The sequence below is a fragment of the Callithrix jacchus genome, chromosome 15 (assembly GCF_049354715.1).
Source record: "Callithrix jacchus isolate 240 chromosome 15, calJac240_pri, whole genome shotgun sequence".
In the NCBI taxonomy this organism is placed as follows: Eukaryota; Metazoa; Chordata; class Mammalia; order Primates; family Cebidae; genus Callithrix; species Callithrix jacchus.
In genome coordinates this window covers 29,924,426-29,942,459 of record NC_133516.1, presented here as the reverse complement: position 1 = coordinate 29,942,459, position 18,034 = coordinate 29,924,426, and the positions used below count along the sequence as shown (strand labels likewise).

At 46.4% G+C, this 18,034-nt stretch overlaps 2 protein-coding genes across 31 annotated transcripts in view; one reads left to right on the top strand and one right to left on the bottom strand.

Annotated features, from left to right (window-relative positions):
• KLHL18 (kelch like family member 18) overlaps window positions 1–466 on the bottom strand; it is a 64,512-nt gene extending 64,046 nt beyond the window's left edge. For 8 of the 9 annotated variants that reach the window (XM_078350674.1, XM_008981572.5, XM_078350675.1 and 5 more), the window contains exon 1: window positions 316–466. In XM_078350674.1, the coding sequence (XP_078206800.1) occupies window positions 316–444 (129 nt within the window). In that variant the 5' untranslated portion in view covers window positions 445–466. The remainder of the gene's footprint in view (window positions 1–315) is intronic. The other variant, XM_035275202.3, reaches the window with a different exon arrangement.
• Window positions 467–610: 144 nt separating this feature from the next.
• The window catches only part of KIF9 (kinesin family member 9), a 51,311-nt gene continuing 33,887 nt past the window's right edge, over window positions 611–18,034 (top strand). For 6 of the 22 annotated variants that reach the window (XM_054245568.2, XM_054245571.2, XM_054245567.2 and 3 more), the window contains exons 1-9: window positions 611–1,081; window positions 3,545–3,666; window positions 5,333–5,430; window positions 6,712–6,877; window positions 9,178–9,284; window positions 11,319–11,543; window positions 15,493–15,576; window positions 15,688–15,780; window positions 17,180–17,327. In XM_054245568.2, coding sequence (XP_054101543.1) covers window positions 819–1,081; window positions 3,545–3,666; window positions 5,333–5,430; window positions 6,712–6,877; window positions 9,178–9,284; window positions 11,319–11,543; window positions 15,493–15,576; window positions 15,688–15,780; window positions 17,180–17,327 — 1,306 coding nt within the window. In that variant the 5' untranslated portion in view covers window positions 611–818. Of the gene's footprint in view, window positions 1,082–2,125; window positions 2,352–3,543; window positions 3,667–5,332; window positions 5,431–6,711; window positions 6,878–9,177; window positions 9,285–11,318; window positions 11,544–15,492; window positions 15,577–15,687; window positions 15,781–17,179; window positions 17,328–18,034 lie in introns of those variants that run through there. The other 16 variants (XM_078350670.1, XM_078350666.1, XM_054245569.2 and 13 more) reach the window with 11 other exon arrangements.

The window sequence follows — 18,034 nt, the reverse complement described above, 5'->3', positions numbered from 1 at the left end:
AGGTAAGTCCATTTTCTCTTGTCTGTATGACAGAAAAGGGAGGCTGTCACCCCAATGTCTCCCACTCCGAGGGCCTAAGCGGCGCACCTCTCAACCTTTCCTTCCAAGGGCTGAAAGGCTGTCTGTCCTCTTCCTCTCCCCACTCAGCCCCTATCCCGTTCTCCTGCTCGGCACCTCTCTCCCCACTACTCGGCCCCCTCAAACCTCTACTCCCCACGCCTCTCCCTGCTGACCTCTCTTTCCCTGTCCCCCACCCCTTTTTACTGCCCGCTCGACCCCTTTCACCTCAGCCCGCTGCCGCCCAGCCCGCGGTACCTTGAGGGTCACGTCGCACAGCTTGCCTTGCCGCCGGATCTCCTCCATGACTCCGTAGCCGCGACTAGGCAACTCGGACACCGAGAAGTGCACCAGATCCTCCAGCTCCTCCGCACCGTCCTCCACCATCTTCCCCGGCCGCCGCAACTGCGCAGGCCTCGCCGGCCGGCTACTCACTAACCAGGGCGGGGCGCGCGCGCACGCCGCCAGCAGCTCCGAGCGCGGAGGAGCAATCGAACGGGCCTCCGCGGCCGCCGTAGTTAAAACTCCTCGGCGCCGGAAGCCCCGCCGCCCCGCTTCCTGGTTCATGTGCAGCCTTCGTTCCTTCGCTACCCCGACCTTCGCTTCGCGCATGCATCTGCCGAGTTCTTTCTAGATCAATCGGCCTCATCTCTCGTCTTCCCAATTCGGCCATGACCTCACCCATATCCTCGACGTAGGACCTCGGACTTCATTTCCGCCACTCTCGACACTTCCGGAATCCCCGGAAGCGACCCGTTGCCATGGCGACCGTGTACACAGCCAGCCAGCCCCGCGTGGGGAGTGCAGGTGGCTTCGGTTGCAGCTTCGCATCCCGGGAGCGTCGCTGCCTGGTAAACGGTGAGCAGGGGCTGCGCGCCGGTGGGAGTGGGGCGACGGGAGACCGTGGCTGGAGTCCAAACACCACTCTATCTGGAGGTTTCCGGCTTGGGTCGCTCATCTCTGAAACCCAGGCGAAGGAGGGCGAGACATCGTGGGAGTCCTTTCAGCCTGGCCACGACTTACGGTATTCAGAACTAATGTTCATTGGTCCCACAAAGGAGTCCCACATCGCGCCCAGGGTATTGAAGCCTTGAGGCAGGGAGCCGGAGGTCGTCTGGACTCTTCTGCACTAGTCGGTTTTCGAACTAGAGGGGGTTTTGGGATCACCAGTCCGAGCCCTACTCTTTACAGATTAGGAAACCGCTCCCGAGAGAGCGGAATGGGTCCAAGGGTTATTGCCCCCCAGGCTCCATGCGGGGGTTCGGCACATTGAGTGAGGAAAAGGAGAAAGGCCAGTTTTGCCTGAGTCCCAGTCTTGTTCAGCCAAGGCCAGGTGCAACTGGACCCAGTGTTTGGGGTTCGGGTGTTGCTGCTGCCACTACGGTAGCTATGAGGGTTCCCCATGACAGCCCCTGATCTGTATGGGAGCACTGGAAGATAGGACCCATCTGGCAGCTACCGCCCCACCAAACGTTCCCTTTCTCTTGTCGAGCCTTCGTGGGTGCTTGTTGCCAGTTCTGTTCCTTCGCACTCAAAACAAATGAAGCAACCTCGAGCGTCTTAACACAGAAGTTTCCTGGTGGCCATTCAGAGACTTGCTTTGTTATAACAAATATCAAAGGGTGGTTCCCCAAGGAGAGGCATTTCCCACAAGGTCCCGAGGGAGAAAGGGGGCAGTGGCTCACGCCTGTAATCATGGCTTTGGGAGGCCGAGGTGGGCGGATTGCTTGAGCTCAAGACCAGCCTAGATAACATGGGGAAACCTTGTCTCTGCAAAAAATACAAAAATTTTCCAGTGGTGCACGCCTGTAGTTCTGGCTGCTTGGGGGGCTGAAGTGGGAGGATCACTTGAATCAAGGAGATGAAGGCTGCGGTGAGCCATATTGTGCCACTGCACTCCAGCCTAGGTGACAGAGTGAGACTCTGTCTAAAAAAAAAGGGCGGGGGAGTATGGTGAGGGCTGGACATAGATTTTTGTACCTGGAAACCTCCTCCTGGAAGGGCTGTGTGCTTGGGTTGGAGTTGTCATGGAAGGGAATTGACATCATATGCCTCTTGGGACTCTCAGTAGTGATTGAAGATGGAATCATATATGGAGATTCTGCTGCCCTCTGACTTTCAGCCATTACCATCACCACCCACCACCATTTCCTGAACACCTCCTCTGTGCTGGGCTCTGCCCTGGACATTGTGGGGGGATTCAGAAGAGATAAAAAGCACAATCCTTGCCTTAATTTGGGGACTGAAACTCACTCAAATGAAGCGGCGTAAGAATGGTGACAAGCAGTATTTCAGTAAGTGCAAGATGGCATGGGGTCCCCCCCAAATGTTTGGGTGTTAAGGGGCAGCTGAGTAGCAGGCTCACAAGACAGGTATGTAAAGGAAGACTTATTGCAGGTGGATATAGCTCCTGGCATGCTTGGATCCATGGTGTCAGCATGGGGAGGGCCTTGGGAAGCATACATGGGGTGACTGCATGTACATGTGCATGTTGTCAAATAGCAGGGCAGAGAAGAGCCAGGCTCTGGAGGGAGAGTGATGCTTTTGTTTTGTTTCGTGGAGACAGTCTCACTCTGTCATCCAGGCTGGAGAGCAGTGGTGCTCCATCACTTCTCAAGTGATCTTCCTGCTTAAGCCTCCTGAGTAATTGGGACCACATGCATGCATCACCACACTTAGCAGATTTTTAAAATTTTTTGTAGAGACAAGGTTTTGCTCTGTTGCCCAGGCTGGTCTCTAATTCCTGGCCTCAAGCGATCCTCCCACTTTGGCCTCCCAAAGTGCTGCATTTATAGGCATGAGCCACCATGCCCGGCTGAGGTTGATGCTCTGAACTGGCCTGTGCTACCCTTGTGCAGGGGCTTCAGGGAGGGAGGCCTGGGCACCTGCTCCCAGAGCTCCCCTGCTTCTTCATGGTCTCTTTCGGAGCATACCCTGGATGGCATCTGAACTTCCCTGGGCAGGAGAATGGGCCCTTGGATGTGAAGAGTGATTCCCCAAGCTTTAGAAATTGAGTGTGAGTGTGAGGCTGAGGTGGGTGGATTGCTTGAACCCAGGAGTTTAAGACCAGCCTAAGCAACATGTTGAAACTCCATCTCTACAAAAATGCAAAACATTAGTCTAGTGTGGTGGCATGCACCTGTCCTCCCAGCTACTCTGGAAGTTGAGGTGGGAGGATTGCTTGAGCCTGGGAGACAGGCTGCAGTAAGCTGAAATCACAGCAGTGTACTATAGCCTGGGAGACACAGTGAAACTCTGTCTCAAAAATAATAAATAATAAACTAATTAAAATCTGGAATACCTTTTGTCCGGTAATACCCGTCGGACCTCTCTTAGATAATTTTATATAAAATGGTACCATTATTTAATGTAATTTTGTTAAAAAGCAAGATAAGCTAATTAAAAGAAGTCCCTGTTATACATGAGGGTTTTTTAATACAATTAAGGTCTTAAAAGTTAGTTTTTGTTTTGTTTTGTTTTGTTTTAGACTGAGTCTTGCTCTTTCACCCAGGCTGCAGTGCAATGTCATGATCTTGGCTCACTACAACCTCCACCTTCCAGATTCAAGCAATTCTCCCATCTCAGCCTACCTAGCAGCTGAGATTACAGGTGCCCACCACCACACCCAGCTAGTTTTTGTTTGTTTGTTTGTTTGTTTTTGAGATGGAGTCTTGCACTGTCACCCAGGCTGTAGTGCAGTGGCATGATCTCGGCTCACTGCAATCTCTGCCACCTGGGTTCAGGCAATTCTCCTGCCTCAGCCTCCTGAGTAGTTGGGACTACAGGCATGCGCCACCATGCCCAGCTAATTTTTTTGTATTTTTAGTAGAGATGGGGTTTCACCATGTTGGCCAGGATGGTCTTGATCTCCTGATCTTGTGATCCACCCCCTCCTTGGTCTCCCAAAGTCCTGGGATTACAGGTATGAGCCACTGCTTCCGGCCACCTGGCTAATTTTTGTATTCTTTGTAGAGATGGGGTTTCGTCATGTTGCCCAGGCTGGTTTCAAACTCCTGGGCTTGAGAGATCTGCCCACTTTGGCCTCCCAAAGTGCTAGGATTACGGTGTGAGCCACTGCACCCAGCCAAAAGTTTTTTTTAAAGCCAAGCTATGCACCTGTAGTCTCAGCTACTTGGAAGGTTAAGAGAATCACTTGAGCTCAGAAGTTCAAAGGCAGACTAGGCAACATAAAGAAACCCTTGTCTCTAAAAATGAAAAAGATAAAATGAATGTTAATTTTAAAATATTGAACATTGCTGGGCATGCCTATAATCCCAGCACTTTGGAAGTCCAATGCAGGAGGATCATTTGAGGCTAGGAGTTCAAGACCAGCCTAGGCAACATAGTAAGACACCATCTCTACAAAAGAAGGTAAGAAAATTAGCTGGGCACAGTGGAATGCACCTGTACTCCCAGGATCACTTGAGCCCAAGAGGTCAAGGCTGCATTGAGCCATGATTATAACACTGCACTCCAACCTGGGTGACAGAATGAGAGTCTGTCTCAAAAAAATATATATGTGTGTGTGTGTGTGTGTGTGTATATTTATATGTCTTTCGTGTTCCTTTATATGTGTGTGTATCTTATGTCTTATGTGTATATATACATATATATGTCTTATGTCTTCCTTTATACTACTATATATATGTGCACATGCATGCACACATACACATTGAAAGAAAATGATGACAATTTAGTTAGGTTTTAGGAGAGCAAGAGGAGGTAGGGGACTGTCTGTGATATTTTTTCTCAATGTGGTAAGAGAGGAAAGAATATTTGATTATGGACCAAGTATTCTTCTAGGGCATCTACTTCTGATCTAGTGAGTCTGTTAGAGGAGAGGATGTTGTATCTGAAGCCAGATAAGTTAATGAGAAGAAAATTAGTTTTAATGTATTTCATAGTAAATATTTTAGAAGAAAATATAAAAGAAGGAAAGCGTAAGTGGACTCATCATCTTAGATGCAGAACATTTCTAGAAATGACATCTAAGATTAGGCCACTAAAGGAAGCATTCTTTTTACTTTGTATCTCGGTTTCTCTGGGATCATTGGTGGAAAATGGCAGAGCAGCCTATGAAGCAGGAAGGGCACGTATCTGTTGAGCAGTGTCTTGTGGGTCGGACACTGAAATGGTGAGGGGTGAAAAGGAAGACTGGCCTTCAGGGAGAGAGGGAAACATGGACTGCTCGTCACTCTTTCTGATCTTAATGAATGACCCCTCTCCTCTGCTTGTTATTTGATGACTATTCAATATTTCATTACCTTGTTTTTAGCTAGAATGGGTACTAGGAAAAAAGTTCACGCCTTTGTCCGTGTCAAACCGACTGATGACTTTGCTCATGAAATGATCCGATATGGAGATGACAATAAAGTAAGTGCGATGTGTTTGCCTTCACCTGACTGGCCTCTCTGTCCCGCCTGGCTATAGTGTGACTGTATTTCCAAATGACCTTTGAAGGACCAAGACAGAATTAGACAGGATCCAATCAAGTCCAAACTACCCCGTCACAATGCTGTTAATTAGGAAATTCACAAAAATCCCATCTTTAATTATCTTTTAATTATTTTACCTTTAATAAATTAATAAGTTTACCTTTACCCTCCTATCTAACACAGAAAAATGGACATTTGTTCACATTCATAAAGCTTTCTAGTGTTTGATTGGTCATTGTATAATCTCCCAAGGGGTGCAGTAAGAATATCTTGAGTTCATTACAAGGGGAAACTGCTCAAGCCTCAAAGGTCCCGGCAGTCAGAAAAGAGCTTACATGCAGCCCTGTGAAATGTTTCCTGCTGGGCATGGTTTTCAACGAACATAGAAGCATAGAGCACTTAATGTGTGAATGAACCAAGTCTTTCTTTGTTGATTTGAACTTTCTCTGTAGCCAGGTATGGCTCTTGTATTAGGGCAGTCAGTGTAAGATTTCAGCAAGATTTTTATATCAGAAGTTCCCATCAAGAAGATTGGAATCTACCATTGCCTTACCCAGTATGTCCTTAAGCCAGCTGCTACCACAGTGGCTTACGTACTGTGAAGGGGCATACATCTAAAAATCTGCTGATTACAAGTACCCTAGGCACCCTCAATTTACTCTTAATTCCAATGAGTAACTGTGTCTGAGAAGTCCATAGCCTTCTCTGTGGCTGTCATTTCATCATCACTCACATTGGCCCATAGTGTGGAAGTAGGTGCTCACAACGCAGAGCTGAGGGAGGCCTCACTCAGTAACCAGAGTGATGGGGCTGGAGCCCAGGCCTCTGTCACCAGGCTCACTGCTCCCTCTGGCCTAATTCAAGGCCTCCCTATGCTTGTGGAATCTATCTAAATCTTGTTTAATAAAAACATGATAAATTTGATTGACCTCATCTCATAGATGGGGGAACCAAAACAGATAGCGCCCTGTGAACTAGGGTTAGAGGTACTAAAACTAGCAAGTGCGCCAGCCTCCTGATCCTTCCACCTCCCTGAAGCAGCTCCCTTCTCCCGTCCCAAAGAATTCATCTGGAATATCAGCCCCTACGTGGGAGTCCCTGTTCATCCTGCAGTTCACTTCCTCTGTTCCCTTCAGGTTAGGCCTCAGCTATCAGTTATTTTTTTATACCAGTTTCTGAACAAATAACAGTTTTTTTCTTTCTCACCCTTTTTTCCTAGACCATTGATATTCACTTAAAAAAAGACATTCGGAGAGGAGTTGTCAATAACCAACAGACAGACTGGTCGTTCAAGTTGGATGGAGTTCTTCACGACGCCTCCCAGGACTTGGTTTATGAGAAAGTTGCAAAGGATGTGGTTTCTCAGGCCCTCGATGGCTATAATGGTAACTTAATTAATTAACTGTTATCTTATGTAAGACCGAGGAGCCCCTCCTGCAGTAAGAGATGCAAATATTTTATGGTGAATAAAATAAAACCTCACTTACTATCATTTGTATACTTATTTGTCTGTCTCCATGTTCTTACGGTGCAAAACGTACTGTTGGCTTGTTGACATTGTGGGCATGGCTTGATCCAGTGTCCTGGGATTCTACCTTCATAGGAAAATTAAGGCTGGGTGCAGTGGCTCATGCCTGTAATCCCAGAACTTTGGAAGGCTGAGATGGGCAGATCACGAGGTCAGGAGTTTGAGACCAACCTGACCAACATGGTGAAACCCCATCTCTACTAAAAATACAATAATTAGCTGGTCATGATGTGCACCTGTAATTCCCAGGTCCTCAGGAGGCTGAGGCAGGAGAATCACTTGAACCCAGGAGGTGGAGGTTGCAGTACGCTGAGATCATGCCACTGCACTCTAGCCTGGGTGACAAAGCAAGGCTCCATCTAAAAAAAAAAAAAAAAAAAAAAAATTAAGACTGTAGCTCTTCATAGGTCATAGTGGTTCAATCATTATCCTGTTTCAAATCTCTCAAATATTAGTTTTGAAGATGCATCTTGATGATTAATTTGATGGAGTCCAAATATTTGTCTCTCAGCTTCCTGCCAGGAGCTATTTTCATTGTTTGGTTTTTTGTTTTTTGTTTTCTTTTGAGATGAAGTTTTGCTCTTCTTGCCCAGGCTGGAGTGCAATGGTGCTATCTCAGTTTATTGCAACCTCCACCTCCCGGGTTAAAGCGATTATCCTGCCTCAGCCTCTCCAGTAGCTGGGATTACAGGCGCCTGCTAATTTTTTTGTATTTTTAGTAGATACAGGGTTTCACTATGTTGGCCAGGCTGGTCTCGAACTCCTGACCTCAGGTGATCCACCTACCTCAGTCTCCCAAAGTGCTGGGATTACAAGCATGAGCCACTGCACCTGGCTCTTACTAGGAGCTATTTTCATTTATTCTACCAACACAATCAGTGTACGGTTGATATTCTAGTATAGGATTATGTAAAAGAATATATTACCGTTTTTAGACGTTGCCATCTGGTGGCTGCTAACTAGGTATTCTCTGTTTTGCAAATTTAGGTTTTATATTTAAAAGTCCATTGAGTGTAGATGCTGTAATTTATCCTGAATATGATACGTAGATGTGGTCCCACTGACTTCACAAGGTTCTCTTTTGGTTTTTATCATGCTCTGAGGGGATTGAGACCTTGAGGAGGTGGAGACAGAGGAACTAAGGCCCAGAGAGATTAATAGTCTTGAGCAGTGGGTGCTGCAGAACCACAGATGGGCTCTGAGTTGCAGCTGAAGTGACTGCTTCCTGTTCATTTGTTGGATTAATAGACACCATTTCTGGCTCCAACTCAAGATGCTGAATCAGGACCCCTTGTGTAAAACATGCTACCAGTCCCCAAACTAAAGCGTCTGTGTGTCAAAGGCAAAAAATTCCACAGCCCAGCATTGCCTGGGCAGATTGGCTGTGTAATGCCCAGGGGCAGCCTGTGGGGTGGGGTCTGGCTCAGGCCGCCCATGCTAAGAAGAAGAACAGACAGACAGGAGCTGGAGCTCAGGGTGACTGCATGGTTTGTGTCCCGGAGCCTGGTGGTGATGGTAGACCTAAAGAATGTTGAGAAGTGCAATGAAAGTCTTCCCGGGGTGAGCAGTGCACCAGATTAGGGCCTGGTCATGGGGGTCCATTTCTGGAAGCAACATGGAACCAGCTAGGAGCCCTGTTTGATCCTGCAGGAATTCATAGTCTACAAAGAATTGACAGAAAATGCCCTTTCCACTCCATCTCTTCCTGGAGATTTTAAAAGCCCCTCTTTGCCTCTGTGGGGGAGTTGATGCCTCATGCCAACCCTGAGACCCTGGCAGTTCATAGCTGTGCTAGAAAAGGGCTGGAGTCTAAGGCTCCTATCTCCCTCCTCATCTTTTTAGGAAAAGTTCTAGTTCCTCTGTACCCTGAGATTCCCTGTTCTCCTCAGAAGCCCTAGGGCTGGATCATCTCTTGGTGGAGGGAACAGCAGAGCATTGTGAGGACAGATTCAGGGCAGATGTCCTTGTTTTGACTGCTTTTGTCCCTGTTGCCCACCCACCCATGCTCTTCCATGGTAGAATTCCTGATGTCCTTGGCTGCTCCCACTGGCCATCTTCACATGAAGGGCCCTGGCTGGCACCAGGCATGCTGGGGGATGGGAGAGTTATCCTTAGAGCTATTTTCCTGGATGTCACCATGTTTTGAAATGTTTGCAGGCACCATCATGTGTTATGGGCAGACAGGAGCTGGCAAGACATACACCATGACGGGGGCAACTGAGAATTACAAGCACCGGGGGATCCTCCCTCGTGCACTGCAGCAGGTAGAGAGTGGGTCCAAGGGTGGGATGCCACACAGGTCCCCTCTCTCTGCCATAGATGTTACCAACCCGAGGCCAGCTACTAGAGAGAGTGGGGACCAGACCTCAAAGGAGCTGCAGAGGGTGCTGGTGCTGGAGACAGCATACAGGGGGCTCTGGAGTCAGTGGAGTCAGAGGCCTCAGGAAACCAGGAGGTTGGGTTTCAGACTCTGACCCACACCGGCACTGAGCCTGTTTCCTCATTTGGGAAGGAGGGAGTCCAGCATGCTAATCAGGCTCTTGCTGCTCCAATGGTCTGTGATCCTGTAATTAAGGATTTGGAGGTCCTAATCATGTTCCTTCCTGGTTTTAATGAGGGGCATATGGACCCTTGCAGAGCTTCCTTACCGGCCTACTCTGGCTTTTTTCACCACCACAGCCCCTGAAAGATCAAAAGCAAGAAGCAGGGCATGACCTGAACTTTCAGGACTGTGTCAGCCCTGGGGGTTCTCAGTAGCATACCTGAAGATAGGACAGAAGGGTCTTCCTTTGGGCCCCACTAGCCTGGGTTCTATGAAGACCCTTTGGTCAGAGGTAGGAGGCAAAAGACTTTCCCTGAAAGCATCTTGGCAGTTTTACAGCCCTGTCCTATAAAAAGTGTAGACATTCCTTTAGAATGTAAACTCTCCGTGCTCCCATTTTTGGAGCAATATCCTTAATATCCCACTGTTAAAGCTTCATTATCTTAGCATCTTAGACTTGAGTAACCTAGCCCAGTGTCATTAACAGAAATATACTGTAAGTCACATACAGTTTTGAGTTTTCCAGTAACCACATTTAAAAAAGTAAAAGTAAACAGATAAAATTAATTTTAATGATATATTTCATTTAACTAAATATATTCAAAATACTTCCACATGTAATCAATATGAACTTATTGAGATATTTTACATTCTTTTTCTCATACAAAGTCTTTGAAAACCGGTACATATTTTATGCTTGGAGCACATTTCAGTTTAGGTGTGAACACTGTCAGAAATACTGGATCTGGGCCTGGGATTATGCCTGTAATCCCAGCACTTTGGGAGGCCGAGACAGGTGGATCACCTGAAGTCAAGAGTTCGAGAATGGCCTGGCCAAACCCTGTCTCTACTAAAAATACAAAAATTATCCGGGGTGGTGATATGTGCCTGTAATCCCAGCTACTCAGGAGGCTGAGACAGGAGGATTGCTTGAACCTGGGAGGTGGAGGTTTCAGTGAGCCAAGATTGTGCCACTGCACTCCAGCCTACGTGACAGAACACGACTCCAAAAAAGAAAAAGAAAAGAAATACTTAATCTGTATTTAGATTTCCTAAAATGTTAAAAAAGTAGATTTATATACCCAAGAGTATTCCAGACATACTTAAAATTTACCAATAACTGAATTATTGATTTTTAAATCTAAATGTAATTAAATAAAACTTAAAATTCATTTCATTTGTACTAGCCACATTTTAGGTCCTCAGCAGCCATCTATAACTTGTGTCTACCATTTTGAACAGCACAGGTTTAAAATTCTCACAGGAAGGCAGGACCTCAGGGATTATCTCTTTCTTAATAGGCACTAGGGAGGGCATTAGGAGTTGAGAAGGCTGCATTCTGGCTTTACTAATAGTCTTACTAGCTGAGTGACCATAAACCAATAATTTTATTTCATGGTGCCTTCAACAAATAGGTATTGCCCCTGCACTGCCTCAATCACAGAGATTTATATGAGGGTGGAATAAAATAGATTTGAAAGAAGCATATAAATGATGAGACTCCATAAAATAAGAAATCCTCACTCCAGAGTCCTTTCCACTCATGATACCTCTGCTTCTTGAGATGGTTCAAGTGTTAGCCAGTCTGATGTCAAGCCTGGAAAAACTACAAGATGATAATAAAGATCTCCCAATTCCTTTAGGACAAGAATTACTCTATATGTCTTGATGTTCCCTTCTGAGGTAAGAAGCCGCCTTACACTAGCTGGCTGTTGGAGTTCTGCTCTTGGTGACCAGTGTATAATCTCTCATCTAGGTTTTTAGGATGATTGAAGAACGCCCCACATATGCCATCACTGTGCGTGTTTCCTACTTGGAAATCTATAATGAGAACCTGTTTGATCTCCTGTCCACTCTGCCCTATGTTGGACCCTCAGTCACGCCAATGACCATCGTGGAAAACTCTCAAGGGGTCTTCATTAAGGGCTTGTCAGTCCACCTCACAAGTCAGGAGGAGGATGCATTCAGCCTCCTTTTTGAGGTGAGATAACAAAACCTAAGTGTTCTTTTGCTTCTCCCCTTTCCTTTCTCCTTCTCAGTTTTTCTTTTTTTTCTTTTTTGAGACAAGATCTTGCTTTATCTCCAACGCTAGATTATACTGGCATGAACATGGCTCACTGCAGCCTCGACATCCTGGGCTCAAGTGCTCCTCCTGCCTCAGCCTCCCAAGTAGCTGGGACCACAGGCACTGCTATCATGCCCACTTAAATTTTTTTTTTTTTTTTTGTAGAGACAAGGTCTTACCATGTTGCCCAGACTGGTCTTGAACCCCTAGGCTCAAGCGGTCCTCCCACCTCAGCCTCTCAAAGTGCAGGGATTAAGGCAAGCCACTGTGACCAGCCAGTTTTTTTACTTACTTTGATTATCAGAATGAATTAATATATGCACATTAGGAAAGTTTGGATAGTGCTAAAAAATATATAGGAACAAAAAAGAATTTCATTTCCTTTTCCTTTCCAGTTCCATAAATAAAAAGAAAAAGAAAAAAATGTTTCATGCATAATCTGTTTTTTACACAAGGCAACAATAATGTATATTTTAGCTTATTTCCTTCCAGTCTTTTTTCCTGTGCAGTTTTTTTCTTTACATAGTTGTATTATTCTTATGTCCCTTTTTTCCAGTTAATATTAAGTTATGAGCTCTTTTGTGGAGAACATAAAAATTAGCATCCTTAGTATAAGGCCTCCAAAAGCTCTTGGAGGCCGGGCACCGTGGGCTCACACCTGTAATCCCAGCACTTTGGGAGGCCAAGGTGGGTGGATCACTTGAGATCAGGAGTTTGAGAGCAGCCAGACCAACGTGGTGAAACCCTGTCTCTACTGAAAATACAAAAATTAGCTGAGAGTGGTGGCACACACCTGTAATCCCAGCTACTCAGGAGGCTGAGGCCGGAGAATTGCTTGAACCTGGGAGGCAGAGATTGCAGTGAGCTGAGATCGCACCATTGCACTCCAGCCTGGGCGACAGAGCAAGGCTGTCTCAAAAAAATAAATAAAAGCTCTTAGAAACCAGTCAAATGGGCTGGGCACAGTGGCTCATGCCTGTAATTCCATCACTTTGGGAGGAGGCCAAGGCAGGCAGATCACTTGAGCTCATGAGTTCGAGACCAGCCTGCGTAACACAGTGAAACCCCGTCTCTACCAAAAATACAAAAATTAGCCAGGCATTGTTAGCACTTTGGGAGGCTGAGGTGGGAGGATACACTTGAGCCCAGGAGGTAGAGGTTGCAAGTGAGCTGAGATCACGCCACTGCACTCCAGCCTAGGTAATAGAGCAAGACTCAAAAACAAGAAAGAAAGAAATCAATCAAGTGTATGTTATTCTTTTAGAAGTCATGTAGGCTGGGAACTCTCTTTTTTTTTTTTTCGAGGTCTTGCTGTGTTGCCCAGGCAATGGGCATGTGTGCAGTGGCTATTCACAGGCATGATCATAGCGCCATCTCACAACATAGCAACTTACTTCCTCAACATCAATAGCAGGATATTTTTTAAAGGGTCAGAAAGACAAGGCAAGGCCAAGCGTGGCAGCTTATGCCTGTAATACCAGAATTGAGAGGCCGGGGCAGGCGAATCACTGGAAGTCAGGAGTTTGAGCCTAGCCTAGCCAACACAGTAAAACCCTCTCTCTACTAAAAATAAAAAATAAAAATAAAAAACAAAAAGAAAGACAAGGCAAAATCGTCCTTCAGAAGGGGTATGAAGAATAAAGGTGAATGACTGGATGTGGTGGCTCATGCCTGTAATCCCAGCACTTTGGAAGGCTGAATCAGGAGGATTGCTTGAGCTTAGGAATTTGAGACCCGTGCAGGCGACACAGCGGAACCCTGTGTCTACAAAAAATATAAAAATTAGCTGGGCATGGCGGCCTGCACCTGGGGTTTTAGCTGCTTGGGAGGCTGAGAAAGGAGGATCACTTAAGCCTGGGAGGTGGAGTTTGCAGTAAGCCAATATCACACCCCTGCACTCTAGCCTGGACAACAGAGTGAGACTGATCTCAAAAAAAAAAAAAAAAAAAGATAGAAAGGTGAAGTGACCCCTTATATTCTTGGTGAGTGTCACTGGATTTGCAGAACCGGCCTGACCACAGACTATAGCCTCGTTGCTCTAAGCTATAGAGGTATAGCCACAGGGGTCTGCTAGGCTTGCTCCATAGCCTCAGTCAGTCCTTCCCTCTTTAGCAGGTGCTCTCCTCTCCCCAGGGTGTGCTGTTCCCCACCCCCACTTTGGGGCTCGTTCATAGCATTTCTCATCAGCATTGAAAGATACATCAGTCTATCCCTCAAGGACCTTTTTCTCTGAGAACAGCCATTTCCACCACATTCCTTTTTAAGTATATTCTGGTCATAAGGCCCACTCCTGTAAATTAGAGGCAAGGGCCTACTGTCCCTTTAAAAATACAAATTAATAGTTCAGATACAGTGGCTCATGCATGTAATCCCAGTATTTTAGGAGGCCGAGGTGAGCAGATCTCTTGAACTCATGAGTTCCAGACCAGCCTTGGTACATGGTGAAACCCTGTCTCTACAAAAAATACAAAAATTAGCCAGGTATGTTAGTGGACGCTTGTAGTCCCAGCTACTTGGGAAAGCAAGATGGGAGGATGGTTTGGTCCTGGGAGGCAGAGATTGCAGGAAGCTGAGATCGTGCCACCGCATTCTAGTATGGGTGACAGACTGAGATGCTCTCTCAAAAAAAAAAAAAATTGTGAGCACTAAATAAATATAAATTTTTATTGTTTTTAAAGTAATACATGGTCACTAAAAAAAAAAAAAAAACCAGGCCGGGTGTGGTGGCTCACACCTGTAATCCCAGCACTTTGGGAGGCCGAGGCGGGTGGATCACGAGGTCAAGAGATCGAGACCATCCTGGTCAACATGGTGAAACCCCGTCTCTACTAAAAATACAGAAAATCAGCTGGGCATGATGGCGCATGCCTGTAATCCCAGCTACTCAGGAGGCTGAGGCAGGAGAATTGCCTGAACCCAGGAGGTGGAGGTTGCGGTGAGCCGAGATTGCGCCATTGCACTCCAGCCTGGGTAACAAGCGCGAAACTCCGTCTCAAAAAAAAAAAAAAAACAAAAAAACCCACAAAACTGTATAAAAAAGAAAAAATTACCTATAAACCCCAACCCAGAAGCAACTATTATTGACATCTTAGTAGCAGAATTCTGCTTATTTTTTCTGTGAATGCTTTTGCATTCCTTAGATCATACTATAATATGATTTTGGTTTCTACATTTCTGTTATTAAAAACTATGTGTCAGTATTTTCCTGGCTGCCTAATATTCCATCACATACATAGATCATTCCCAAATTGTTGGACATGCAGGTTGATTCTGATTCAATATTCATAAACATTTTGAAGTCTCTTGATTTTTTTTTTTTTGAGTCAGAGTTTTGCTGTCATTGCCCAGGTTGGAGTACAATGACACGATCTCAGCTCATTGCAACCTCCGCCTCCTGGGTGCAAGCAATTCTTCTGCCTCAGCCTTCTGAGTAGCTGGGATTATAGGCACAAGTCACCACACCCAGCTAATTTTTGTATTTTTAGTAGAGACAGGGTTTCAGCATGTTGCCCAGGATGGTCTCAAACTCCTGACCTCAGGTGATCCACTCGCCTCGGCCTCCCAAAGTGCTGGGATTATAGGCATGAGTCACCACACATGGCCCAAGGCTCTTGATTTTTTATTGTCACTTTGCTTTCCAGAAAGCTATAGCAATTCACACATCCCCAGCAGCAGGTGAAAGTGTAGATGTGGACTCCAATTTGACTCCCTTTCTATTAGTTTATAAAAGAGGTTTGCCTGGAAGCCCAGTTTATTGCAGTGATATGAGACCACTTGTGTGGCTATCAGTGTAATTGAAAAACGACCCAAATGCCTTGTCATTTTAGTTTTTCACAATGTTGTCTATGATTCCCTTCCTCTTCAGGGAGAGACCAACAGGATTATAGCCTCCCACACTATGAACAAGAACTCTTCCAGATCTCACTGCATTTTCACCATCTACTTGGAGGTAGGTACAAGCTCCTTGATCAGCCCAGGTTGGGCAGTCAATTCCCATGGGGCCTGCTCAGTCAGAAACTTCTCCCTGTGACAGTCTAACTGCAGCCTGGATGTTTTGTAGGCCCATTCCAGAACCTTATCAGAGGAAAAGTACATCACTTCCAAAATTAACTTGGTGGATCTGGCAGGCTCAGAGAGGCTGGGGAAGTCTGGGGTAAGTGATGGGGGATGGAGTTGCTACTCAGTAAGCCACGAGTTCTTTTTCTGGCACAGCGCCCACACATTTGGGCCATTACTCGCTGGATATTTGTGAACACAGTCCTGAGCTAGGCGAAGTGGGAAATGTGGACTTGCTGGATGGGCAGGATTGGCAAAGGTGGAACAGCTATTACCAACAGGCAGTTCCTACCTCAGAGGACTTTTGTAAACATTAAATGAGATAGTGCCCTCTATATTCTTAGCAAAGTGCCTGGCACTCAGTGCTCAGTAAATGTTCCTTGCTAGTATAACATATCTCCGTGTGTGTATTTGTTGTTATTTTGAGACAGTCTTGCTCTGTCTCCCAGGCTGGAGTACAGTAGCGCAAACATGGCTCACTGCAGCCTTGACCTCCCAGGCTCAAGTGATCCTCCTACTTCAGCCTCCCAAGTATCTGAGACCACAGGTGTGTACCACCATGATGGGCTAATTTTTAATTTTTTTGTAGAGATGGGGTCTTGCTACCTTGCCAAGGCTGAACTCCTGGGCTCAAGCAATCCTCCTGCTTCGGCTTCCCAAAGTGCTGGGATCACAGCCGTGAGCCACTACACCTGGCTTCTTTGTGAATTAATATGAATATTCATATGAGGATTTGCATGATTATTTCAAATAAATATTTGTATCAGTATATTAGCACAAGTATTAACACGAGTGTTCACACGCGCATTTGTATGTGCATTTATGAATGTGTGAATATTTGCGGTATTCTTTGCTTAAGTATCTGGACAAATATTCCAGTGCATATTCGTGTTAGTGTGAATCTTTGAGTGAATGTCCGTATGAATGTTCATGTAAGCATTCACATTCGCATGAGCATTCACATGCTTGTTCGCATGAGCATTTCTGTGTTTTGGTATTACCATTATTAGCCCAAGATGGAATACAATCCCATGGCATTGGAGGAGGACCCTGGTTCTGGGAAGGAGGCTGTGACCTGACTACAGACTTATAGCATTTCTCCAGACCAGGAAGACTGCTATTCTTTTGTTGTTGCTTTGAGATGGAGTTTTGCTCTTGTTGCCCAGGCTGGAGTGCAATGGCACAATATCAGTTCACCACTACCTCCTCCTCCTAAGTTCAAGTGATTCTCCTGCCTCAGCCTCCCATGTAGCTGAGATTATAGGCATGTGCCACATGCCTATAATCCTGGCTAATTTTGTAGTTTTAGTAGAGATGGGGTTTCTCCATGTTGGTCAGACTGCTCTTGAACTCCCAACCTCAGGTGATCCGCCCGCCTCGGCCTCCCAGAGTGCTGGAATTACAGGTGTGAGCCACTGTGCCCAGCCAAAGACTGCTATTCTTAGTGGGGCAGCTACTTTATTCCATCCAAAGTAGAACTGACCTTTGCTTTGTAGTCTGAGGGCCGAGTCCTGAAGGAAGCCACCTACATCAACAAATCGCTGTCGTTCCTGGAGCAGGCCATCATTGCCCTCGGGGACCAGAAGCGGGACCATATCCCCTTTCGGCAGTGCAAGCTCACCCATTCTCTGAAGGACTCCTTAGGTGAGGGGGTACAGTTGCTGCCCAGGGAGGAGGGTCTGTATCTTTGGGAAGGAACAGGTTTGGCACATCTGCCACTGACGATAATAAAATTGCTCCCTTCTGGTGGCACGGATTCATTTCCAGCACATTTACAGTGACTTCAGACACCTGGAAAGGCAGAATCAAGCCCTGTGCCCAGAACATAACATGCTATTCACTCCTCAGAACTTTCCTTAGGCTTTTACGTGTCCTGGGAAACCTTTTATCCCCTTGTCCCGAGGGGACTGCTGGCAGAATCCTTCACAGCCTGAAGACTTGGGGTGAGGGCCTCTCTCCCATGGTGCCTTCCTTTTCCCTGCAACCTTCTGGACAGAGCAGCAGGGGCTGTGTCTTATCATCCCCATGGCCTGCGTTGAGCCTGACAGTACAGTCACTGGTGTCTGACGGTTATCTGAGTGCCACCCTTAGCAAAGCTCCGACTCGTGGCTCCCTCTCCTGCCCCACCCCTCCCTGCCCTGTACCATCTCTCCTCTGCTGTTTTCTCCTGGATCCTCTTTTAGATACATCTGGTGGCCTCTTTCTCTCTTCCCCTTACCTCTCAGCCTCACAGATATGTATTTCCTCTCTGACCCTGTCTCGGTTCAGGCTGCTATAAGAAAATACCGTAAACTGCCAGGCACAGTGGCTCATGCCTGTAATTCCAGCACTTTGGGAGGCTGAGGGGGGTG